Source organism: Leiobunum rupestre, chromosome 10 (assembly GCF_980474605.1).
Source record: "Leiobunum rupestre chromosome 10, qqLeiRupe1.1.hap1, whole genome shotgun sequence".
NCBI lineage: Eukaryota > Metazoa > Arthropoda > Arachnida > Opiliones > Sclerosomatidae > Leiobunum > Leiobunum rupestre.
Window position 1 is genome coordinate 26038211 of NC_143393.1, and position 26262 is coordinate 26064472.

The 26262-nt window shown below is 37.6% G+C and overlaps 2 protein-coding genes and 2 long non-coding RNA genes across 6 annotated transcripts in view; 3 read left to right on the forward strand and 1 right to left on the reverse strand.

Moving 5' to 3' along the window:
* LOC149925216 (uncharacterized) overlaps positions 1-26262 on the reverse strand; it is a 300627-nt gene that overhangs the window by 182741 nt on the left and 91624 nt on the right. The gene's annotated exons all lie outside the window — the stretch shown is intronic.
* LOC149925234 (uncharacterized) lies at positions 12992-14774 on the forward strand. The gene is made up of 3 exons (XM_090160816.1): positions 12992-13355; positions 13415-14661; positions 14719-14774. Exons 1-2 carry the CDS (start codon positions 13080-13082, stop codon positions 14654-14656), a joined length of 1518 nt encoding a protein of 505 aa, XP_090016942.1. The 5' UTR covers positions 12992-13079; the 3' UTR covers positions 14657-14661; positions 14719-14774.
* On the forward strand, positions 15284-16040 carry LOC149925235 (uncharacterized). Its single transcript, XR_016477066.1, has 4 exons — positions 15284-15441; positions 15485-15692; positions 15760-15895; positions 15960-16040. It is a non-coding gene; the product is annotated as an uncharacterized LOC149925235 (long non-coding RNA).
* Positions 17072-20524, forward strand: LOC149925236 (disintegrin and metalloproteinase domain-containing protein 10-like). 3 transcript variants are annotated; one of them, XM_090161171.1, is made up of 8 exons: positions 17075-17792; positions 18067-18416; positions 18482-18919; positions 18987-19031; positions 19099-19530; positions 19594-19760; positions 19832-20114; positions 20193-20524. In XM_090161171.1, exons 1-8 carry the CDS (start codon positions 17207-17209, stop codon positions 20373-20375), a joined length of 2484 nt encoding a protein of 827 aa, XP_090017297.1. In that variant the 5' UTR covers positions 17075-17206; the 3' UTR covers positions 20376-20524. The 3 variants fall into 3 exon arrangements, with proteins under 3 accessions (XP_090017299.1, XP_090017297.1, XP_090017298.1); XM_090161172.1 differs by having other exon boundaries at positions 17077-17792; positions 19099-19521; XM_090161173.1 differs by lacking the exon at positions 20193-20524 and having other exon boundaries at positions 17072-17792; positions 19594-19794; positions 19858-19977.

Here is a 26262-nt window from a genome sequence, read left to right on the forward strand (position 1 = left end):
AACATGAAGATTAAAAGATGGAAAACATAGCGTTGCTTTAAGGCCAGCCACTTCACAGTATCCCGGGCTAATGTAGCGGAGGAACGACGATTAGCACCAAGTATAGTTTTGGCTGCCCTATTTTGGAGAACTTGTAGAGACTTGAGATGGCGTTCCGACGTGGCGTGGTAGAAAATGTCCCCATAATCAAACAGTGTTTGTACCAAAGACTTGTATAAAGTATTTAATAGTTTGACATCCAAGGCGGGTTTCAACGAGCGAATGCACCATAGGCGCTGGTTCACCTTCTTCAAGAAATAGTCAGTATGGGCGATAAAGCTGAGTCCTTCGTCAAGGTGCATTCCCAAATACTTGACGGAAGCAACGCGATAAACGCCACTTTCGGGTAGCTCTTTGATGTTTTGAAAGTGTGAAAGTCGGAACGAAGAGCCGAACAACACGAACACTGATTTGCTTTTTTGAAGAGATAAATGTAACTCTCCATAGGCGCGATCCATATTTAAGACGTCCTCGTCCATCTTTCGAATGGCAAAGAGGTGGGCCACACTATGCTCCAGCTCGCACGAGATGGTATTAATATAGAGCGAGAATAGTAAGGGAGCCAGGACACCTCCCTGTGGAACTCCGAGCGACGAGTCCGCTTGATCGGATGAATGATCGTCGACGGTTACAAATTGTTTTCGCCCGGTTAGATAGGATTCAAACCATAGCAACGTTTGCGTAGAGAGACCCATAATCTATGTAAAGTAGAGGCCGTAGGCCAGAAACAGAACGCTGCACTTCTGGCTAGTAAGCTGGATTCCCTTCAGCTTAAGGTTGAAGAACAAAATAAATTGATTGCTACTCTGCAACACAAGTCAAGTCTGGAGATTGCTTGCCCAAAACTGAATTAGGCCCCAGTAGAAAACTTAGTGGCCTTCGGAGTGGATTTTGACGACATGGACATGCCAGAAGGGGCAGAAAACAGGCTAAGAAAGAATCTGGAACTAGAGGAGGCTTTCTCTTTTTCCGTCAAAACCAGCACGCGCCTTGGCAGAGGCACAGAAAGAAAGGAGAAACCGGTACTTATTTGTTTGGATAGCCACGAATCTCGACAGGTCATACTACAAGCAGCTCCTAAGTTGAAGACTAATCAAGTCTTAGAATTCAGTAAAGTTCAGCTGGCCCCCGACCGATCCTTGAAGCAGAGGATGTTTTATCGAATGCTTATATGGAAAAAGCGGAGGGCTTTACCAAAATCTACTGCTAAGGGTTCCAATGCTAAAAAAAACTTGAAGGTGGGCCTGAATTCTGGGAATCAGGCCCTTCCGGTAATGTCACCCACGGACACGGAAAAGACTCTTCCCAGCAACCAATGAGAGTGCAGGAGGACGCCCTAGATGATATATCTTTCAACACGAAGATAAGTCGCGCACAAGTTTTGAACTTTAGGGCAAGGGAAACAATGTGTAAATATGTAAATAGCTCTTTCGGAAATGTTAATTTGTCTGTGAATGACCCTGTGGCCCGAGATCATATATAGTGCTGAAGTTCCTGTAGCAAAAAAAAATGGTTCAGAGAAAAATTAGGAAGAGAGGGAAAAGGCGCAGCCAGAAAACAAAAACATCCCTTTTTTCCGTTTTGGCTACCTGAATATACAGGGTGGGGCATCGGAACAAAAGATGCAGGAACTATCATCTATTATCTCAGGAGATAAGCTGACTTTCTTTGCGCTAGCAGAAACACATCTACGGGACGGAGCCAATCCTAACTTACCCAAAGGTGTGTAATGGCTAGGAAATAATCGCCAGGGCCGTGAGAAGAAAGGTGGAGGGATTGGCGTTATGGCCCCTGTTTCTGTGCCCCTTACGCTACACAAAACTTGCACAGACCACATGTGGTTCTACTTTGAAAATTTGCCAAATATTCTTTTTGCTCTAGTGTATTTTGCTGTGGGAATTTCTACAGCAGCCAAAACGTTGAACAGTCTCATCTATGAATTCCTCAGTAGGGACGTCACAGAAGCAGTCATGAACGGTTACAAAGTCTGTATAATGGGCGATTTCAATGCCCATATTGCGGAGTGTGGGAAGGAAGATCCAAAGGGCCGGCAGGTGAAGCTGTTTGCTGAAAGTTTCGGCCTAATAATGGGTAACTTTAATTGGCTCCAATTTGTGGTGGAATGTATACATGGCACAATGAGGCATATCGTACAACAGTAGACTACATTCTCTACAGCGAAGAATTAGTAAATTTCTTTACGAAAATGGAAATCGATGAGCTTGGTGTAAAGAGTGTTGGTAGCGACCATAACAGTCTATTTTTGGAGGCAATTTGTGAGTCACCACAAGTTGAAGTTACAAAACCCAATTGCCTCGCCCTGGAACCCAACCCAAGGACTTTTTGGGAATTGGATAATGAAGAAAATATGAAACTATTCCAGTTGGCCATGGAAGAGGCTATGGGGACGAGTGATCAGTCGTATGAGAAGTTCGTTCAATTACTGCTAAAGTCAATGGAAGGCACGTTAAAAAAGAGACAGCCAGCCCCGCTCATTAAGAATAAGATACTGCCAAAGAAGTGGTGGAACAAGTCAGTTGGGGAAGCAATCAAACTTAGAAAAAGGGCAGCAGAGACCCACAGACTAGCTGTTGCTAGAGGAGCAGATACTAACTCTGTACGAGACCTCTGGTTTGCCTATAAAGCCGCAAAAGCCAACGCGAAATACGTAGTATCACGTGAAATTAGACTGGTGAACTTAAAAAAGGAACGGGATATCGAAAAGGCGGCCAAAGACAAAGGAAAGAAGTTCTGGCGTTACGTGAAAAAATTGAGGGAGCAGGGGATGGTGGTAGAAAAGGCTTTTAAAGGAGTTAGAGCGAAGAATGGGTCCCTCTTGTGGGAAAAGAAGGCGGTGGCTCTGAGAATCACAGAGTATATCAAAGATCTAGAGAATGAACTACTCAGCCCCACAGTCGGTCCCACCACTCCGGCCCTCTCAACTAGCTGCTCAGGCACTGAAGCGAAAGATCCCCTTTTTGACGATGAATTCTCAGTTATGGAATTAAATAAGGTGCTTGGTACTTTAAAAACGGGGAAGGCAGCAGGCTCGGACGGAGTCTACTCTGAAAGTCTGAAAGCTCTGGGTCCTAACGCTCGCCGGTCTCTGTGTAGTATATTGAATTCTATTAAGAGAAGTAAAGTGGCACCACTATCCTGGCTTTGTGCACGAGTGACTCTAATCTATAAAGGGAAAGGCAAAAATGCTCTGGAGCTCGACTCCTACCGCCCCATTGCTGTCACCTCAGTAATGTATAAGGTGTATGCAATGTTACTGAAGAATCGCCTTACTAACTTTCTGGAAGAAAATAATATAATATGTGAGCCCCAAGGAGGTTTTCGAAAGGACCGACGAATAGGCGATCATTTGTTTGTCATCATGCAATTAATTGAATTGACCATGAAAATAGCTCTACGCCTGGAAATTGCTTTCCTGGATCTGAGGAAAGCTTATGACAGCGTGGATAGGTCTAAACTGTGGGAATGTATTTCCTCCAAGGCTATTCCTATTACCCTGAGATCAGAAATTGAGAGTCTGTACAAGGAATGTAACTACACATACTATCTGGAAGGGATTGCGACGACTGAATTATCGAGTAGGGTTGGTTTACGCCAAGGCTGCCCGTTATCTCCCACCCTGTTCACAGTATACCTGGGGTACGTTCAGCAGAGCTCATCGGACTCACCGATTAGTAATCGGTGACCTCGGTTTCCTACTGTACGCTTTTTCTCGTTTCCGGTTTTGACGTCACGATGCTCATCGGTTACTCACCGAAGTCATCGGCTGGAAGAGTCGGTTTTTCCGATGACTGACGTCATTACTGACGTAAAACTACTATAAATGCTGCGCCATTTTAAAAAACACCGATGACTGAATAAAAGCGTTCAGCAACTTACGACGTCATTATGACGAAAAAGCTCATCGGTGGAAAATATCAAGAGCATTTTGGGTGCCCCTTGGAAAATATTCTTGGTCTTGCAGGGGATGTTTGGGACTTTGAGGTGATCCAAAAGGTGTTAGAGACTTGGCAGAAGAAGAAAAATTAACTTATTTGACTCCCCTAACTTCTCTGTTTCCCGGTCTACATAGTACTTCCCCCTAAAATTTATTAAATAACGTTGTATATTACTTTTTCCTGGTTATTTTTTCCATTACCATTACCTTTTATTTTGATTACTACTGTATTATTGTATAATTAATGCTGAGATCCCATTGGAGCCGCCCTGTTACAAAAGGGTGTACTTTGTACGGTACAAGCGAATAAAAACCTTTGAACCTTTGAATGGCCAGTGTGTGGACTAAGAAGAGTTTAGTAGGACTAACTAATTTAAGAGATTTACGAGCTATTAGTAAGTTTTTAAATTTCTTCAAATTTGTAGGGTTTAGCTTTATTATCCCTTTTCATAATGGACTTATCTACTTATTCGCTAATTATATAATTTAAGAGATGCATTGGAAGGAAATTGTCCTTCTTACATTTTTGCGGTAGCACATTGGTCACTGCCGTCATATTTATGTTGTAGAAACTAGATTGTAAAAATAAACGAAAAAGAACTACCGCTATCTCATTATTTTATGGATAAAATAGGATTATTAACGCAACCAGCCACCCTACCCTAGTGGGACTTGTATACGTACAATATCTCCTTATAAAATTCTTCATGTCTACGTGGCCCCTAAGAATTTTGTGGCCCTTACCATTTTAGTTACCCCTTATAATTTGGTGGCAGCTGTGGCTTGCCCTCCAATATGTCTCTTATAGCTTCTACATATTTAAAAATTTTAAAATTTAACTCAAAGTATAAATTGCACTCTTCTCTTTTTTTTACTAAACTCGTCAACAACCAACAAAGGATTGTCTCTTAACCTATTAGATAAATCTCTATTTATAGAGAGCAAGGCTAAATTTGTTAATCGATTTTCAGACATTGTTCTTAAAAATGATTCGAGTCTATTAAGTGTACTAAAACTACGCTCTGAAATAGTATTAGCAACAGGTATGCATAATACAATTTGGAAATATTTTACGAGATCTGAGAATGCCTGCTCGTATGTCAATAAATATTTATAGCAATCGGAAACATTTTGCAAATTTTGAGGTTTAAGATATTCATTGGTTTCAAGCTGCGTTTGCAAACTTTCTGTGTTTATGTTTTCACCGCTTTTGGTACTAAATAACATTTTAGCAACGTTGACCTGATTTTTCAGAGACTCCATTTCAAAATTAAATCTTTTGTAGTTTTGACAAAACGCAGTAATTTTTTCAACGTTCAAAAACTCGCTCGAATTTGGGTCTGATGCGCAAAGTTCTTCATAAATAGAACAATTTTCTAACAATATTTTTTTCATTTCTAATACGAATCTATCTAAAATTTCAAAATAAGTTGCTTTAAGTTGGTCGCCAGTAGTTTTGAACTCCGTTTCCCGACTTCCTATAGTACCCGTTATTATGGTACCTTTTAATTAAGTTTTCTAAAGCTAAAACTACAGCATTATATCTAGTTCTAAAAAATGTATACATTTTTTTTTTACTGGACCATCTAGTGTCACAACTCTGGGGTAATTTTAATATTACATCGTATTCAAGCTCTTTTTGGGCCTCTTGAAAATACTCACTTCGAAGTGACGAATTACTTTGAAATGTATAAATTGCCTGTAACAAATCAAGTGTTTCACGAATTATTGGTACATTCTTACAGGTATCCACCAAAACTAAATTTAGGCGATGGGCGTAACAGTGCACATATGGACACATCCCACCCACAGCATCCTTAATCCTAATGTTCACTCCCGACTTACTTCCACTAATTACACTCGCTCCGTCATATGTTTGCGCTACACAGTTTGATATTTTTAACCCATTTGATAAAAGAATATTAATAATCGCGGAAGATAAAGATTCAGCGTCAAATTTATGTAAATCAACAAAATACAAAAACCTTTCAAGAACCTCTCCCTTAGTGGTGGTAAATCGAACACAAACACTTAGTTGTTCTACACCGCCTTTGTCCCTAGTTTCGTCAGCAATTATTGCGTAAAAACCACCCGAATCATTAATATCCTAAATAATCATTCTTTGAACAAGTGCACCACTAGTGTTAATAAGCTCGTTTTGTATTGATCCGTGGGTATATTTTGCTACATTGGGCATGCTATCTACTTTTTTCTTTAAGTCAGGTGAAATGCGCTTTAACAATTCTAGGATTTCAATGAAATTTCCGCGATTTTGCTGATCGTCGTTCTCTCGATGCCCTCTTAACGCGATATCCTGTTGAGCGCATGTTAAAACAATTTGCACATGGGCGGATAAAACTTCTCTGTTTCGAATAGTATCTAAACGGTGTTGCTTATTTATCTGTGAAGTTATAGCTCCTCGTTTCTTAGACTGTAAAAAATGTATGTACTTCGTTTCCGCTAATTGGTGGGTCGATTTCTCGGAAGTAAAATGTTCGTGAAATTTCTCATTCATATTTTTCCAATTTTTAAAACCAGTTGTGAAATATGTTTTTTTACCACTGCTTGGAAAATGACGGCAGCAAAAACAGTATACCATGTCATTTTCTACAGAATATTCCAAAAAGGGATATTTTACATAATAAATACTATTGAAACTTCGTTTTTGACCCCTAATAATCGTTTGGGGAAATGATAAGAGCCTTGGTTGAGCGAGTGGAGAATCAATGTCGATACTAATGTCAGGAATAATTTGAGTTGCATTTAAATCAGATAGAGCAGGAGTTAAATGGTGCACGATACTGCTATTCTCATGGAGTTCTCGGGAATTCCTGGAAGCGACAAATGAAAGTGCAATTTCATTTGAATTGTTTGATTCACTTTCACTAGGAGCTCCTATTAAGATAATAATAATAATCAGCTAGGCTAATACCCAAGGCACCACCTTAGGCCTAATAACTGATTCTTCAATGCCTTCTACAACTTTATCGAAAACATTTTGACTAGTTTCCAACATAGAATGTTTATTTATAACATCGTTCGATTTATTAGTTGAAAGATTACTTTCAACATGAACCCCTATAGCGTCCTTCAATAAGCTTATTTTATTGTCAGTACTATTTTGTTTTGGTTCGGATTCTAGCGATTTGTTTTCGTTGTGGGAAAGTTGATTTTTTAAAGATTCAGTAGTGGTTGGTAAGTCAAGTTTGTTCGCAATTGCATTTAATTGAGTTTGTTCTAAGACTGGAATTGATGTTTTGAAGTACTTATTTAGAGCCCCTTTTGAGAATTTAAAAATTCTTGACTGGCTTTTCGCTTTTTGCGACTTTGGCTTCCGGACGGAAATTTTCTCCCACTCATTTCTACAATTTTTTTTAATTTGTCAATACTTAAATAGTTAAATTTACCGGATATAATTATCTAAATTGTATCTCTAAAATCCTTCTAATTCTCGAGGAATATTTATCTTAGTAAATAATAAGACTAAGTTTCTAAGATATTAGAAAAATAACTAATAATAGTAATTTGCCTTGACAAAGGCGGTTTGGAAAATATATATCTACTAATAGTTAGCTAGCCTTGAAAAAGGCTGTTTGGAAAAATTTATTATTAATAGTTAATTAGCCTTTAAAAGGCTGTTGAAATAATTTGAAATAAAATCAAACTATCAACTAGTCATTTAGCTAAGTGTTTATATTTTAAACAAGCGCATTAGGGCTTCTTTAAACCTCGAGGAGGTAGAAGTCCGCTCTTGCTAAAATATTAGAACAGAAAAGACTAAACTACTTATAATTCGAGAAAGACTTTCAAAATATATATCTACTAATAGTTAGCTAGCCTTGAAAAAGGCTGTTTGGAAAAATTAATTATTAATAGTTAATTAGCCTTTAAAAGGCTGTTGAAATAATTTGAAATAAAATCAAACTATCAACTAGTCATTTAGCTAAGTGTTTATATTTTAAACAAGCGCATTAGGGCTTCTTTAAACCTCGAGGAGGTAGAAGTCCGCTCTTGCCAAAATAATAGAACTGAAAGACTAAAGACTTAAAATTCGAGGAAGACTTTCAAAATAGACCTGACTCGTTCTGGAGCTCAAGACGAAATGGAAAGAAATGTTTAAAAAAAAAAGCAGCTTAGCGGTCGAGCCTGGCATTGACCATATTTCGCAAAAGTGGTGAAATCGAAAAACCGCAGAAATTTCCAGGAAGCGAGAAGAGCAAGGTCGTTTTATTGTTGTGGCTATTGTCGCGTTTACTGGACCCCCTTCTGAGCTTGTATCCGAGCGTCGGATTCCGAGCATTGACGTGCATGCCCGCTGGGGTATTTCCCGAAATTCCCTCAAGCCCCTTTCTTTTCTTTCAATTGTTCATTAAACTTTCTCTCCATTTCCGCTCCCTTCGCCTCCCGAATCTATCTGTTTATGGTCTACTATCTTTTTGAGTAAACGAATTGATTTTTAAAGATTTTTCCCCCCGAAAAACTTTACTTGGCAATAAAAACATAAAGAAATTTCAAATATGTGGCCTCTTAAATATAAATATGTGGCCCTTTTAATATAAATATGTGGCCCCTCTCAGGAATGCAGGGGGGCTAAAGCCCACTTCAGCCCACCCTTAGCGCCGCTACTGAACATTCTATCCCAGCACATCTTCGATCAGTTACCAGTTACCAGTATAACCTCACATCGTGCCGCCGCTGTGCTGAATCGTCGCTTACACCGGGCATACTGTCCCGGCTATGGGCATGGTGACGTTCAGCTGTGTTTCTTTCACCAATACTTGTCAATTGCCTTTCTTCATCACGCCCGCCTGCACAACAACGATTCTTGGTGCTGACGCGTGGGTGGCTTTGGGTTTGATAATCAGAGTACACCGGCCTCAATCACCAACCGTATAAACGGCTGCCCTGATTGCAGTTCGTCTAGCATTTGACCCTCAACACATCATCAACCAGTTTCCTGATATTTCGATCCGATTGGAAAGTTGCCCATATGGTACCGCATCAGAATAAAACCGGATGCTATTCTCTCTATATCGGTTGCACATAAGCTCCCGCATGTCTTACAACCATCCTCTAGTTGTTGAATGCAAGCACGATGGCACCCTGCGCCTCTGCCTGGATTGTAGAAAACTCAACCACGCTATTCTCCGCCAACACCAAATTCTTGATACTGGATCAGAAGAAGGGATTTTTATAAGGGCGACAGTGGTGCTCCTAGCTAATGAAGATTCCGATATTAAATAAGATTTCGACTTACTTAAGTAGTTCCATCATTGTCTCGCATAGTTGTCCGTAAAATTAACAAATAACGCGTTTTGAGTGTTTCACCCGTGTATGATATTTTTAATCCTTTTTGTGAGAGTAAAACGGGTCATTTTATACTTGGGGAGAATAGGTGATAGCATAAATTGTGTTGGTCTTAGCTAATTTTTTAAAAAGTTCCCGGAAATTCGTCAAAGCACTGCCAACTTCTAAACATAGGATCTGTTTAGATCAGCCTAGGTTAAAATATGTACTAATCTAATCGGGGGTATTCTGCAGACTTTCCTAGGAAAGTTGTGACATGCCTTCTTCCTTTCAACTTTCTTCTTGAGATTTCATTGGGCGCGAAATCACATGTCGCATTACGTCAACAGCCTATTGGGACGTATTGTCCCTATTAGCACAGTATACAAATAAAAAATTACTTCTTTAAATATTAAATGTCCTACGACCTTTGTTTAGACAACAATAGCTCATCTCGTTTCGTGACGTCAGTAATCAAGAAAAACAAGGTCGGAAATCTAAAAAATGGCCGCCGTAGCGCTGGTGCACCTTTTTATCAAACAGAATATTATTTTTGGAAATCTTTAAAGGTCTTCAATATCCTATAGTGTTTAAAAATATTTTTCAGTCAACGCTATAATTCAATTGAAAATAATTAAAAGGGATTTATGTGTCAATCCGGAGATTACCCTCAATATTTGCATAAATAATCTCTAGTTACAAAGTACCGTTAGAATAATAGACTAGCGGTTAAAATGGTATATAAACGGAATACTTCAACTCAGTTTCCAGAACAGCGTCCCAGTTCTTCCAACTAAACAGCTACTCCACATTGAAGATGAATTTTGACGTTGCTGTCACGATCATTGTGGCCTTGAGTGCTTTTGTCATCTCCAAACCTCAAAATGAACCAGTACCAGATGGACAAGTACTAGAAGACGCAGCACCAGTTCCGGGTGCTCCGGGAAACCCCGGTGAAGAAGGTGAAGAAAGCAGATTCTTCTTTGGGAGCCTCAACCTACATATTGGAAACAGCAACGGAGGTTCAGGAGGTAATTGACCCTTTCGAGTACTTTTAATTTAGCAGCTAGACTAATACCGGAGGCACCACCTTAAGCCCAAGTCACCAAGCGACTTATCAGGTGGCTGGGCTACAATGCTTAGGATGGTGGTGGCAAGCCCTTCATGCCAAGCGAACCAACAGCTCCCAATACTAACTATTATTTAACCACCAGAATTAAAATTATTGATAATAAATCACACTGTTTACTCATTAGGTTACACAAACCAAGGAGGATACCCAGCTCCCGGTGGATACCCCGTTCCTGGCGGACGTAATTAACCATTTCGCATAATTCTAATTTTGCCATCAGATCTCGAGATATTAATAGGGAATCGCCCTTATTTTCTTATCAGGATATCCTAAACAGGTTGTATACCCAGCGCCCGGTGGATACCCCGTTCCTGTGGGAGGTAAATTAACTATTTCGAATACTTTTTATTTGGCACAAGTTTACGTGACGCCCGTTGAGAACATCGAAGATTTGCATCACCGAATCATTGCAGCCTTCGAACTTGTCACTCCTGATATTATCAGACGCTCGTTTCAAAACATGCTTCATCGTGCCCAAACATGTATCGCGGCAAACATTTGTAAAATTCTTATGATTATTCGAATAAAATGTTCAATTAAATCTTTCAGACATTTATTTCATTTACGTACAAAAATGCGAAGGCTATTGGTCCCTATGGACAGCTTTTTTTTCATCAGTGTTATTTTCCAATGAAACCAATTTCTTTGAACATTTTCGACAGCACTCTACAACTTTCTCATCGGAACGTTTTTCCTAGCACCTACCGGTGAAAAATATTTTTTTACAAAAACCCGAAATTATTTCCGATTTTTCTGAAATGTAGGATTTAAAGCCATCGCACAATAGAAAAAAAAATATCCTCCAACAAGGTTATAACCATAGAAATAGAAATTAGACTAGAAGCACTGCCCTTTCCGCCAATCCCAAGGGAAACAGGCGAGCTAGAAGGCTGACATTAGGGTGGAATCGCATTGTACGCGCCATCTGACAAACGCATTAAACATTGTCGCCATGGCTACGACGCGAATTTCGAAGAGGGGAAAAAAAGGCGATCCACTGCGCATCACGTCGTGCACAGCGGCGGTCTTTTCGTGTTTAAATTTTTGCGTCTAAAAGCATATCCGCAAAAATGGTTAAAAACTGCGCTTTTTCACATTGTAAAGAGACAAGAGATCTGGGAAAGAAATAAAGTTATCATTTCTTAAATATGTAATATTAAAGTAAATATTTTATAATAATCTCGGAATAAGAGATTTTTTTTACACTAAGATTTCCTCTGAGAAATTCTGAATTACTAGGAAAATGGGTTTTAGCGGTAAATCGCGAAAATTGGACTCCATCTTCAATTACTTCATCTGACTTTGTGTGTAGTAAACATTTTCTGCCGGATGAAATTTACTTTCAAAATGGAAGGCACCATTTGAAAGCAAATGCTGTACCTACACAAGTAAAAATTACCCTATACATTCTGAAATAAACAACTAACTGGAATATGCAGGTCCATATTAACCATTAGGCCGAGTAGGCACGTGCCTAGGGCGCCATTTTTCTAGGGGCGCCAAAACTGTGATAAAGCCCCACGGTCGAAGTACGTGGGCTGCCCCTACTTATCTGACCAACCCGTTAGACAATACCCAGGGGCAGAAAATTATTCTGTGCCTAAAGGCGCCGAAAGGGTTAATCCGCCCCTGGAATTATGAATAATTTCTTTATTAAAACAAGAATTTGAAAGAGCTCCCAAAAATATCTATTCCAGAACAAAGCATATTTACATCTTCTAGAGTATGCCAATTTATTGATTTTAGTAATTGTTATTTAGTTTCCCTATTTATCAGAGGTTATTTCAAAAAACTTACGGAAAAAATGAACTACCGGAAACCACTCAATTTGACTTGACTAATACTGATGATAGTTTAAAAGACACTGAAATCAAGATTTTGGAATCTCATGTAGGCATATTTTAAACCACACTGAAATAATTAAAATTTAGTTAAACTGTGATGATTTCTGTATTTCAGACTTACAATGATTGCGCAAAGTTAACGTGCGACTTTAAGGGTGACACGGTAGATATAGTAGATTCTTGAAATTTTTATGATTTTCCTAAAGCTGTTTAAATAACTTATATTAATATAATGTCCGATTTCAGAGTGTCCGCTACAAAACACCACCATGTGGAGAAAATCCGCGATAGTAATCCACAAACATGCAGCAACTGAGCAAAGAATATTCTTTGAACTGAGCATCTCGCCGGGAGTAGTGGCTCACTCCTGTAATCCCAGGCGTCCGGGAGGCAGAGTTTGTGGATGGCCGTGTGAGGACGACCACCAATCCCCCAACGGGTGGTCGGAATACTTCCGCCACGGGTGTCCCCACCCCTGTCCCCACGTATCCCCCCGTTGGCGTGGCCGTTACACATATCTCGCCCTGATTAATCAGATGGACGAGAGGACTGAATTGTCCCACACGTTACAAACGAATAAAAAAAAAAAAAAAAAAAACTGAGCATCTCCCCCCTTTTTAGGAGGTGAAATCTTGGAGGAATAAAACAAGTATAGGTTTTATTCCTCCAAGGTGAAATTGGCGAACGATTCGCGCTCTCTTCCGCTGTTTTTCTCGGACTCGGGGCACGACGGGGCTCCTCTTCATTTCTAGCGGGTGTTTAAATAAATTTTCGGTGGTCTGCAACTTCTCAGCCGTTAAGTGGTTAAGCCTAGGCAACAATAATGCCGGCTATTCGGTGCTCTTATGGTGCATGCAAAAACGATAAGCGGTATATTCAAGACAATATTAAGTTCATTAAGTTTCCTAGTGTAAAACTGGAACGTGCAAAATGTTATAAGTGGGTTAAGGCTTGTGGTAGGTTAGACCTTACAATGAAAGATTTGGAGAGTCGATACTCGAACAACCAGCCTAAACGATTTTACGTGTGCTCGTCGCATTTCGTTGGTGCTAATGGCCCAACGAAATTCCATCCAGACCCAATTCTTAATTTCAAACTTGTAAGTTCAAATCTATGACTATTAATAATTCATTTTTATTAAGAGTCTTCACTTTTAAGGTGACTAAAACTAATGGAAGGAGAAATAATGTGGTGGAAGAAATTTCAATTAAAAAGTATGAAGTTGCCGAAACAACAGAGGCAGTTCAGAATTTGATAACAATTCACAATATCTCCAAACCAGAAATTCAGTATGAAAATTCTGAAACAACAGATACACTTCAGAATTTGATAACAATTCACAATATCTCCAAACCAGAAATTCAGTATGAAAATTCTGAAACAACAGATACACTTCAGAATTTGTTAACAATTCACAATATCTCCAAACCAGAAATTCAGTATGAAAATTCTGAAACAACAGATACACTTCAGAATTTGTTATTTATTCCAAATGTCCCAGAACCAACAACGGATCATGAAACAACCAGAGTCGCTGAAAATGAATTAAATGAGGGTAGCGCTGAACTAAAATTCCAAGTATCAACGACTATGTCAGCTACGAATCAACTTATAAAACAAGCTCATTTTGAAAAACCAGCAACTTTAATAGATTTTGATCAGAATGTGGTTTGTCCAAAATCTTGGGTTAAACGTTTTTCATCATCAAAGTTGGAACTAATGAAATTGGGCTTAGATGAGATTTTCGTTATCGTAAAACTCACACTTGATAATACATTTGGCGTATCCATTAAAGTTTTAAACTCTGACCTTGATGAAAACCATGAACTTAATCAGCTTATACCAAAAATTATAACATGTTACCAAGAATTAAACAAAATCATAACCAATATTGATAAATGGACAATTTGCATTGGAAATAAAGATAATCAATTAAAGAATGAGTACCTCTCGAAAATTCGAAATACAGGTTATATTTGTGCCTTAACTCATGGCGTGAAATCTAACAAGTGCCCCCAAATATTTTACACAAAAAATATAAAGAGTGTAAGATGTCAACACTGTCAAGCCCTTCGCTCTACTCTACAGAAGGCTGTTTCTAGAGATAAAAAGAAAAGTTCATCCACAACGTCAAGATTAAAATATAAATCATTGCCTAGAAAAGATTTGATTAACAAAATGAAGGAATCCAAAAAAATTGAAGTAAAGCTGAAAAGGAAACTAGTATCCATTGAGAAAAAACTCGACCAATATATGGAAAAAGAAGCGCTCAAGTTGGATAAAACTACGGGCAATGTTTTTCAAGAAATTCTAAGGAGTAAATTAAGCGAGGAAACCAATTCTTTCACTGCACAGTTTTTACTTCAACAAATTGAATTACTCCATGCTAAACCTAAATAAAGCTCGTAAGTGGGACCCAAACATAATAAAATGGTGCATTTATATGAAAACCAAATCTCCAGCTGCTTATAGGGCAATGAGAGATTTTGGGGCTTTAATTCTGCCGTCTGAAAAAACTCTTGTTTAGTTACCAGGATTCTCGGATGAAGCTATTGCGGGTTTTAAAAAACAATTTGATTTAATTGTGAAAGAAGATCATAATCGATACGTGTGCCTAGGTATTGATGAGATGAAAATAAAACAAGATCTCGTGTTCAAAAAAGTACAGGTGAAATGTTGGGTTTTGTAAACCTTGAATATTCTTTGGACAAAATAAGGCAAATTGAGGAAAAGGTTAATGCATATAAAGATATATTAGACCTTGCTTCTTACGTGCTACAAATTATGGTACGGGGAATTACATCCAATTTAAAGTTTCCCTTAGCTTTTTCCCAACTCACTCCCCTGAGTCCCTCACTGCAGAATCGCTAAATTCAATAATATTTTAAGCAGTCGAGCGTTTAGAGGGTATTGGTTGTAGGGTTTTAGCTGTTGTTGCAGATGGTACGTCGACAAATAGAATTTTTTTTTAAATAATGGTGGATCGGATTATTTTGTCAACAATAAATATGCTAGAGACAAAAAGCATCCATTATATTTTATTTTTGATGTACCGCATGTTATAAAAACGACGAGAAACTGCTTTGCAAAGAGTGGACTACCAAAATTTATAAGGAAAAAAATATCTAACAAGGATTCTAAAAAACAAACTGACACATTACCACCAAGAAAGATTTTCAAATATGGTAAAACTCAATATCAACACGTTTTCCTTGATTCATTCTCTAGTATGCGAGTGAAACTTGCAACTCAAGTCTTAAGCGAAAGTGTAGCAATGGAAGAAATTATTCAAGATCGTGCCAGTGAAACTGTTAGATTTATACGTAACATGATAAAAACTTTTTATCTAATGAACATCAGTAGTCTCACTGAAGGAAAGCGCAAAAATAATATAAATTTATTGCCATATACTAACATTAATGACATCAGATTTAAGGTATAACTTATACTTAAAATTTGACAGCCTACTTTTGCCATAACTAACCATAATTTGTTTGTTTTAGTGGCTTGAGCATGACTTTCTTGAATATTTAGATGAGTGAGAGAGTGACGTCATGCAACGTAAAGGTCAATTTTCTAAAGCAGAGATAAAAAGTACGATGTTGAGTAATGAATCTTTGGAAGGATTGAGAGCTTCAAGTAAGTAAAGAAAATTTATGAACCTATTTTCTTAATTCATATGAAATTTATTTACTTATTCTAGCTAAATCAATTTTGGGTATTCTACGGTTTATGCTCAAAAAAGGTGCCAATTACGTACTAACCACTCATCTAAACCAAGATTACGTGGAGCAACATTTTAGCAAAATTAGAAATATTAATGGAACTAATGACAATACAACTGTGAAAACTTATGAAGAGGGAAAAACACAATTTTTAAGGCAGTGGGTCAGGGCATCAACTGCGGGCATTAGTGGAACCATTAGTCTGTCACCAAAAACTTCGTTAAATTCCAAATCTCCTTTGAAAAGAAAATTTTATCCTTCACTAGGCCATTATCTAAATTTGTCACCAAATCGAATTAGATTTTATACTTTTTAATGAAAATATTGCATTTTTTATCAAAATTTTTACATTTGTACTACATTAGTCACATTTAACCTCAAGAAAAATATTTGCACTTTCATATGTAAATCCTGAGTGTCACTAAAATTGCCATTGAAATTTTCAAATTTAAATTTACTCATTTATTTTGTAACTCAGCTAAATACATTCTTAAACGTTTCTTTTGACTTCTTTTTTAAGGCAATTTGATGCTTTTGCATTAGATGTGTTTGTGATCCATTAAATTGAATATTTAAAAATATATGTAACTTTAACATTCAAACCTAAATCTAGGCAAATCTCTACCCATTTAATTTCAGTTAAAGAGTTCTCATAAATTTCAGCGACCACTACCTTCTTATTTGGAAAACTCCTCTTTTTGGGATTATAATGCTTATAGGAAATTGATATTAAATGTTTAAAAAAATCTAAAAGATCGGAACTTATATTTACAAGCCTTCATCTGTTTTTCTTAGCAGTTCAGTTGCCAAATTTGCGAGGTTTCTGAGGAACAGATAATTTTGCTTTTGTTTGTTGGTTTATTTATTTATTTATTAAGAGAGGTTATCTACAAAACCGCATAGGCCGACTTATGAGTAGACCAAAGATAATATAACTACGTACCCTAGATTGGAAATCAAGCTCCTTGAACGTAACGCAGGCTCATAAGATAATATATAATATTTATTTTTTGCTAAGCCTAACTTTTATAAATTGATAAATATGAACGAATTTGAAAAAGAGCGCGAGAAAAATTAATGCGACTGCGCGTGAGGCTATACACCAACTTCGATCGCGCGTACGGTACGCGTGATCGAAGTTGGCCGTGGTGTTTTGGAGCTGGCGCGCGATTTGTATTATTTGGTGCACTCTTAAGCCTAATTCGGAAAAAGCTCAACCATTAACATGGCTGTAATTTTGATAGCTTCGCTACTTCTAACATTTATAGAATGTCAAAGTGAATTTAAAACTAAAAATAACCCTAAATCTGAGATAATTAATTTTGAATGGTATGAACCTAATAACCAGAGTTTTGTAAAAGGACATGAAAATGAAACAATAGGCAATGGTTGGATTAGAGATCTTGGCAAAACCAGAAATAATATCTCTTCGAAAAAACTAATATATTTCACAGCATTCAATAAATCCTTCCACATAAAAATTATTGTTGGAGGAAACACCCCAAAAATCCTAAAAAGGAAGGCTTCCATTACATATCTTTCCAAAAATTTTACCACTAATACAGCGTTGGACATTTTGGAACAAAACTACTTTACTGGTTATGTTATAAACCACTTTGGTTGCAAAGTAACAGGTTTCCTAAGAAAACCCATAATCAAGAGTATTGTAGCATGCCACAATGAAGATCAAGTGTTCTACATAGAACCAATCTTCAATAATATTACAAATAAACAAATCGAAAATGCCACTTTCATTCAGACCCGAATTTCCAAGCAAAGCGATGTAGAACAAATCTGCACAAATGATTCAAGTACATGATGTTATTCTATATCCATTTTTTTTTTAAATTTCTATTACTGGCACTGATACAGATTAGGATTTCCTAATGCTAATTTAAGCTATCAAAGATAACATTATTACCAAATGGTAATAATGTTATCTTTGATAGCTTAAATTAGCATTATCTTGTAATAAAGAGGTACTATCTCTTTGCCGGTTGAAGATATTTGATGTTACTAATGAATAGCAAACACATAATCAACCACCAAGTTTAATTTTAAAATTTTAAAATTTTAAACTTTCAGATCGAAATCCTTCATGGTGTTTGAAGGTGGCTACTGAAGGAATTAAAGGTCCTAAACTAATTAGGTCAATGTCACAAGTGTTTAATGAGACAAAAATGCCAACAAATCCCAAAAACCTACATTGTTCCCTACATTTGATAGCAGATGAAACATTTTACAAATTCCACCTTCAAAATAAAGGGGTTACAATTTATGAAATGACTTCAATTATACACGAGGTGGACAAGATATTTCGTAATACTGATTTTAATGGTGATAGCAAAGCTGATAACATAGGTTTTAAAGTTTCGAAAGTATCAGTTTTCCATGATGAGTATCTTATGCCCAAGACTAACATCCCTTCAAGCCAGGTAATAAAGATTATACTGGCACTTTAACAATTGCTACTTATTAAATTCTTAGCTAATTATTTAAGGTTTTGGAACAACTCAGTGTCTATGCAGCTACTATTGAAAAGAGATTCTGTTTGACTGTTCTATTTACGAGTCGCGATTTTAAACCCAATCACACTTTAAGTCTTTCATATGATGCGCAACCAAATCCATTGGAACCCACTGGAGGAATATGCGAAAACAATATAATGCATAACAAATTTGGAAGAGCAAAAACCAACACCCTTTTCGTAACCAATATAAATAGTAACTGGGTTCTTCCACGGTCAATTATGCCTATAACTGTTGCACATGCTTTGGGACATTCTTTTGGCAGTGAACATGAAATAAATAACTGCACCTCAACTAAAACCGAGTCCGGCCATTTTACTTTTAATTCACTTCAGGATACTTCATTAGAAAGACATCGTGTATTTTCCATTTGGAGTGTAGTTAATATGTTACCAGTGATTAGAAACAAGGTTAGTTGTAAAATAAACATAGAAACATAATGGCTGGTAAAAAATTGGTCTTTAAATTTATTTAAAGGGTGGCTGCTTAGTAAAGAAAAGGGAAGCTTTAGTTCCGAAACAAGTTTGTTAAAAAAAAATAATATATTTATCTAAACAGTGGGTAAAATATTGATGCATTTTAAACATAGTCGTACTGGACAGAGCAAGAACACAGCCCTGTTTGTGGGGATGGAATTATTGATGTCAATGAAGAATGTGACTGTGGAAGTTCAGAAGACTGCTTGTTTTTGGACCCATGTTGTGTGCCACCAACCCAGCCTACTGGAACGAGAAGGAACACAACAGGGTGTACTATAAATCGTTCTTTAGGTTTTCAGTGTAGTCCTCTTTCTTCACCGTGCTGTGATGAAACCTGCAAAATTGAGAAAAGAAAGAATATTCCATGCTCTGGCCTAAATGACAAGTGTGTTTTCTATACAACATGTGATGGGAGGAATGCCAAATGTCCTGTAGCTAAAATTAAATTGAATGGAATACCATGCGCTGGAACATCAAAAGTTTGCATTAATGGGCAATGTAATGGAACCATATGTACTCTCAATAAAATGGAGGTTAAAGTTGTAATCATATATTTGTAAAATAAAATTAATGTAATATGTTAAATAAGAAATTATCTGTTGTAGGATTGTGAATGTGAAGTTCCTGATGAATCTCTTTGTGATGTCTGTTGTAAGGATCCCAAAGATGGCTTTTGCCTGACTGCTTCCGTTAAAGGATTTTTCACAGAAGGACGGAGATACAAGCTGTTACCTGGAGCGTCGTGTAATAATGGACGTGGCTATTGCAATGTGTATGTCAATTTTCAATAACTTTGTGGCATCTTGGTAATATGGATTTCTTAATTTTTCTACCCACTGGCAGTGATGGCTATTGTAAATCTCTGGCAGATAATAACTACCCGAAGGACATTCTTCAAGGAGAAGATAAATTGCATAGAAATAAAGCTAAACATGTAATTGTCAATTACTGGTACTATTTTTTTTTGCTGGTCATTCTCCTGCTTTTACTCTCACTTGTTATATTTGGTTCGACCAAATTAAGTCAAAAAGATTCAATTGCAACTGTTTATAAGAATGCCATTTTGAAAGGGGAAGAAAGAATTAACAAATTAACGGAACCCGCTCAAATTCCCAGTAGCATTATGGTAATTTTTAGAACTGAGTTTCAAAGTCTTGATATGGAAGATGTGTGTAATAAATCATTGTTGAACAATATTTTTTAGAACCAAAGTTATAGACTAGCATCATTATTTCCTACGGTTCCAGCATCAGAGATTATGGATTTAACCCAACAAAATACTGAAGAACTAGATAACATTAAGTTTCTATTAGGGTATGGATACCCCATGCGAACCAATTTTTACAAAACTAAAATTGATGTCGAACATGAAGGGTCAAGAGAGTGACATAAATATTATTAACGTACATTATCCACTTAAATATATACAAAGTTGAAATAAATATGGTTTTGGTTTGATGGTTTTTTCAGTTATATTTTAAATACTAAAACACTGATGTAAAATATTGTGCTCTCGTACCCAGTTTTAATAAAAGTTGTATTTAAAATAAATTACTTTAACAATATAAAAATATATTTCATATTTTTGTACTTCTTATTTGTACCAGTTTTATTTAATATCAATTGGAATTGAGAAGATTGTGCAATTTTAAATATAACATTTGTCCCGAAGCTTTTCCCTAAAATAAAGTCAAGTTATGAAAAATAAAAAGTAAAGCTAATAATAATATAACCAAGGCACCACCCAAGGCCCAAGTCATCTAGCGACTTTTATTGTCTTTAATTCAGGGGGCTGGGCTACAATTCATAGGAGGGCGGTGGCAAGCTCTACATGCCACGCGAGCCAACAGCTCCCTACACTTACTATTACCGTTAACCTCTACAAGACTTTATAGAAAGGGGAAATAAACCCCTTTAACTTGTTTTACATTAAGGTATATTTGGAGATCACCGCATAGAGATGGAACACTGCCGCCACCTAGAGCTTCTTCAAGACAAAATTTAACCCGCTTATACCAGGAAGAGTATATCTGACCAAATCTTAATTGGTTAAACTTAACTTCCTTAAAACATTCCATGATAGTGGCAGCAGTACACCAAAAAAAAACACACATTTCTTCAGTATGGTGGTTATTTACAAAAATTATCAACTTCCACACGGTTGAAAATTCATGTACTGTAGGTCAAATTGTTTCTAAGCGCCTATTATAACTTTTTGCAAAGCGTTACGCTTGTGTACAGAAATGTGATATTCCAAGGTATTTTTTTTGACCCGTAGCTGCTTCTATATTTAAGATTTCTATACCTCTCACGATCACTTTCATGAGCAAGTTGAGTATTTTCAAAAAGGTAACTAAAGTAATCAGCCACAACCTTAGATGTCAAATGTCACTTCAGATATGGGTAATATTTGGGATCTCGTAGAACAATACCTATAATGTGCTCACAAAAAATATCTACTTGTTGAATTTTAAAAATTTGTAGTATTAGAATTCTTTCCCTTGTCGACACGGTGGTGTCTGCTAAGTCAAACAGCCGATAAGTATGTGTGCCTGTATCACAGGGCAACAGGTCTTCTAGTGTCAGAAGTATTGCTACTCTCTGTAGCCAAAATGTCAGTAAATGAAAGATTGAATAATTGTTCTGACATTGTGGTCATCAACATGAATTTAAAAAATAATGCAAGTCCTATTTTACTTTTTATAAAGAGTGCTTTAGCAAAGTATTTAATTCTTTTATTTTAGGATCAAAATAGAAAATTTTAAAAATTACTGGGGAACTGAACAATTTTTCCATGTTTACTGTTTCTTAATATTAATTAGTACCATAAAGGTTTTATCATAAATTTTTACTCGACCACCAACTTGCCAACTAGACTATACAACTAATATAATAAAAACCTTTATTAACTCAAAAAAAGAGTTACATGGCAAATTTAAACTACCTTTCTCTTCTTTCATAGCATGTGCATGTAAACTAATCTTTTAAGAACAGCCTCTGATGATTTTTGAGCTTAATTGTTATGTAGCATGAGAAACATAAGTGATACAGTAACCCTTAGCGTAAGTGTAGCACTGACCTGGAGATTTATGTGAAATTTTCTCCATTAAATTTAAATTCGCTAAGATGCACAATAAAGCTACTTTGTAACTCCGAGATGGAGGTCTACCCTTCGCTCCATCAATCATGACAACATTTTCTACAGAGAAAGTGGAAACCAGGAAATACCAATCTCCAAAGTTATTTTAAAAAGTTATTAATTTCTTGAATTTTAACTGTAGAGAAGTCGCTCGTTACATCAGGCAACATATATGTAACAACGAGGATTCTCAATTTCATAAACTAATTTATCAGCAGCTGTTGAGAAGGATATTTTACCTCCTGTTTTCTGGGCTTTGCCAGCAAACGAGCCATTCTTGGAACATCGAACAAGCAAACAAATCGCTAAATAGAGATAGTTTCAGGGCTGTGCTTATGGGGTGGCGAGCCGGGCGGTCGCCCAGGGCCTCTAAAATTTTACCATAGGGATGTATATACCGGAGGGCCGCTACAATCAGTTTCGCCCAAGTCTAAAAACGCATGATTTTAAACCTAAAGCAAGGAACCAACCAAGAAGAATTGGCTTATTTTAAGTTCATTTATAGACACAATCACTTCACATACACGTATTGATCAAAAAGTCTAATTCTTTTTGGTACTGTTTTAAAAAGTTAGCACATAACCGGAAACCCGCCTACAAAATTTAAGTTAAAATTAACAACTGTTTCACAAAGGAGATTAACGAGGATTAGGAATTCTTTGGACCCAGGGACGAGATCTTAGATAAAATAAACTTTGATGCAAGATTCAAGTAGAGGGTGCATGAATGTAGCTTTTCTAGGAAAAATCAGTACAAATAAAAAAAACTAACATATTCTATGACTATAAAATTTTATACAATAATTTCTCTTTAGGTTTTAAACTGGTTACCCTACACACGTTTACACATAACAAATTGCTTGTTCACTTTTTGGCCTATAACACGTAACAGCATATTTAATCCCAAATTCATTTTTAATATCTGTAAACTGATCTTCACACAAATTCTGTAGGTTTTTACCCACCTCTTAATTAGAAGCTCCCTTTAAAGAGAGTATTTAACTACCATTGTATGATAAATTTTATTAACTTTATGCCATCCATCATGCTCCAGCCAAACTGAACTACATTATTCATATTATAGAATGCAATAGCTTTTTACACAAATAATAATAAATACATTAGCCTACAACACAATTCATGTTTTTTAAATTAATTAAATGTAAATATTATCAAACCTCATGAACCATAAAGGTCTCAATGTTACAAAACTGTCAACGCTAGCCATGACACAACATTGGCACTTAATTTCAAGGCTATATGTAAATCCACACAAAGAATCTCATACTCATTTCATTTAATATGCTTTTATAAAGTTCAAATACTCTAGATAGGAATTCATGTTTTTAATTTTATATGTAAATTGTAGCTCAGAATTTATGTCCTAATTAATACAAATTGCCGTTTGAGAACTTATCTTTCTAAAGAAACAGTATTGTTTTGTTATTGTTTTTAAGTTTTTATAAAAATAATTTACTATCATAACCAAAATGAGAGATCCAAGTTGTTTTGAGAACAATCCAATCAAATTATAATTTTCTATTATTTTTAAACAATATTTCTCAATTGTCATATAGTAATTAAGTAATACTTTACAAAATATAAATTTTACCAACTCGTGGTTATTATAAATTTCAAAATTCTGTTGCATGGTTATATTGATATTATTAAAAGTTTTATAAAAGACTGATACTTTATTTTATTTATTTATTTATTAACAGAAAAATATCTACCAAGCCAGCAAGGCTTTTGTGTAGATTACAAATACATATGCGTGATTCGTGAAACAGATACAGTAGGATAAGTTCTTAAGTTCAGTAATAGGGTCGAAACCCATCACGTCAAGACAATAAAAATGCAAAAAAATGTTACTCGTACATGTCCAGGTACGAAGAGAGTGCCTTCCGGAAAGGAACACGGCTCGAAATGTCTTTCAGATGATCCGGAAGAGAATTCCACTCGCGGATGGAGGAGGGGAGGAAAGAATGTTTTCGAACGGCGAGGCGAAAACCGGGGAGAACCATAGAGGCCGCACGATTTCCTCTAGGGGGGCGATGCCAGCCAGAGATGGCCTTCGAAAGCGGAGCGAGGGCACCACAAGTGCGATGTACAACACTATTTACGATAACCAATCTCTTAAGGCGACGACGCGAAGCCATGTTATCCCATTTGAAGTTTTTGAGAACTCTGGTCATAGAGGTACTCCACGAAAAGCCAACACTGGCAGCGAAGCGGAGGGCACGCCGCTGAATGCGGTCAACCGCATGGACACCCGCAACAGTCGAGGGAGCCCAGACGGCAGAACAGTACTCTAGGATCGGAAAAACATATGTTTTAACTCCAAGAGACTTCGTGGTGAAGGAACAGTGAGAGAGGTGGCGGCGAATGAAACCCAGCGCTCTCGCAGCCTGCGCAGTAACCCGGGTGATGTGTGTGGTCCACTCTAATGTATCTGTGAGCGTCACTCCCAGATACTTTAGGGAGGGGACCTGTCGGAGATCAACTCCATGGAGGATATATTTAGCGACTTGCTCTGGCTGGCCCACCCTGCGAAGGGAAAGGACAGAGCATTTGTCTGAATTTAGCGGTAGAAGCCAACGCTCGCTCCACTTGCCGATAGAGTCGAGGTCAGATTGTAGGATGGCGCAGTCCTGCTGCGAGAAGATAATCCGGGAGAGCGCCACGTCATCCGCAAAAATATACAAAGTGGAGACAACGTTTTCCCCAACGTCATTGATGTATATGATGAAAAGTAGCGGCCCCAGGACAGAACCCTGCGGCACCCCAGAAGAAGCTGGAAGCCAGTCTGACGTGACTCCTGGAAGGACAACCCTGAATTCTCGATTTTCAAGGTATGCCGACAGCCAGTTGAGAGTGCGGCCTCTTACTCCGTAAGCGTGGAGTTTCGCTTTGAGAAGTTCATGTGAAACCGAGTCAAAAGCTTTGCGAAAGTCTAGAAAAATAATGTCCACTCGTCCGGTCTGCTCTAGTCCAGAGGTCCAATCCTCGATGCAGCAGAGAAGCTGAGTTTCGGTGCTGAAACCACTCCGGAAACCGTGCTGATAGGGGCTTATCAAGTTGTGCAAGGTGAAGTGTGACGAGATGGCCGACGCACTTACGTGCTCAGTAGTCTTAAGAACTTGCGACAGGAGGGCGATAGGGCGGTGCTCGGCAGGGTCAGATCGGTCTCCGCCTTTAGGTATTGGTGTGATGTTTGCTCGGCTCCAGTCACGCGGGATAGCACCCTCGTCATAAGACGACTGGAAGATGGCTGTGAGTGGAGCTGCTAATGCATTAGCACATTTGCGGAGGACAACAGATTGGATACCATCCGGACCAGGTGCTTTGTGTGGTTTGGCTTTAGCAAGTAATTGGTATATTCCCTTGGTAGAATATAATATGTCAGGCATTATCGGTGCTCGGGGTTCCAGAAGAGGAACTTCACCCAGATCGTACACCGGGAAAGTACTACGGAAGGTAGAAGCCAAGAGATTGGCTTTATCAACTGCCATAGTGTACTTCGTGCCGTTGCAGGAAAGATCAGGGATTCCAACAGACTTTGCCTTGGTGGAGACAAGCTGGTAAAATTTTTTTCTGTTCGTTGTAAGGTCCGAGGCTACCATGTCAACATGGTGGGTGCGTGCGGCACAAAGAGCATATTTGACAATAGCTCGATGCTTATTAAAAGCCTGAATATTGGCAGCAGATGGATACTTTTGGGATCTGTTATACCGCCGTTTTGTGATGCGCATCAGACGGCGAAGGGATGAGCCAACCCATGGGAGATTGTGTCGAGTGGAGAGATGCTTGATTGGTACATGGGCTACAACCGCTGACCCAACGGCGGCAGTAAATGCGCTCCACATCTCCTCAACAGAGGTGGTGGCCGGAAGGGTTAGTTTTGAGAGCGAGTTAGCCATGGCAGCGAAATCCGCCTTGTTGAACTATACAGAAGGTGAGATCATAACGCGCGGTTAAAATGCTCATTTAAAAGTGCACGGAATTTAGGGAGGGAGGGTTCGGATACAATAGATTGGGGAAGGGCATTCCAGTCATTGATTACAGAATTAGAGAATGAGTTTAAACGAACAGTTGTGCTTGCCCTGGGTTTTGATAATTTATAAGAGTTTCCTCTA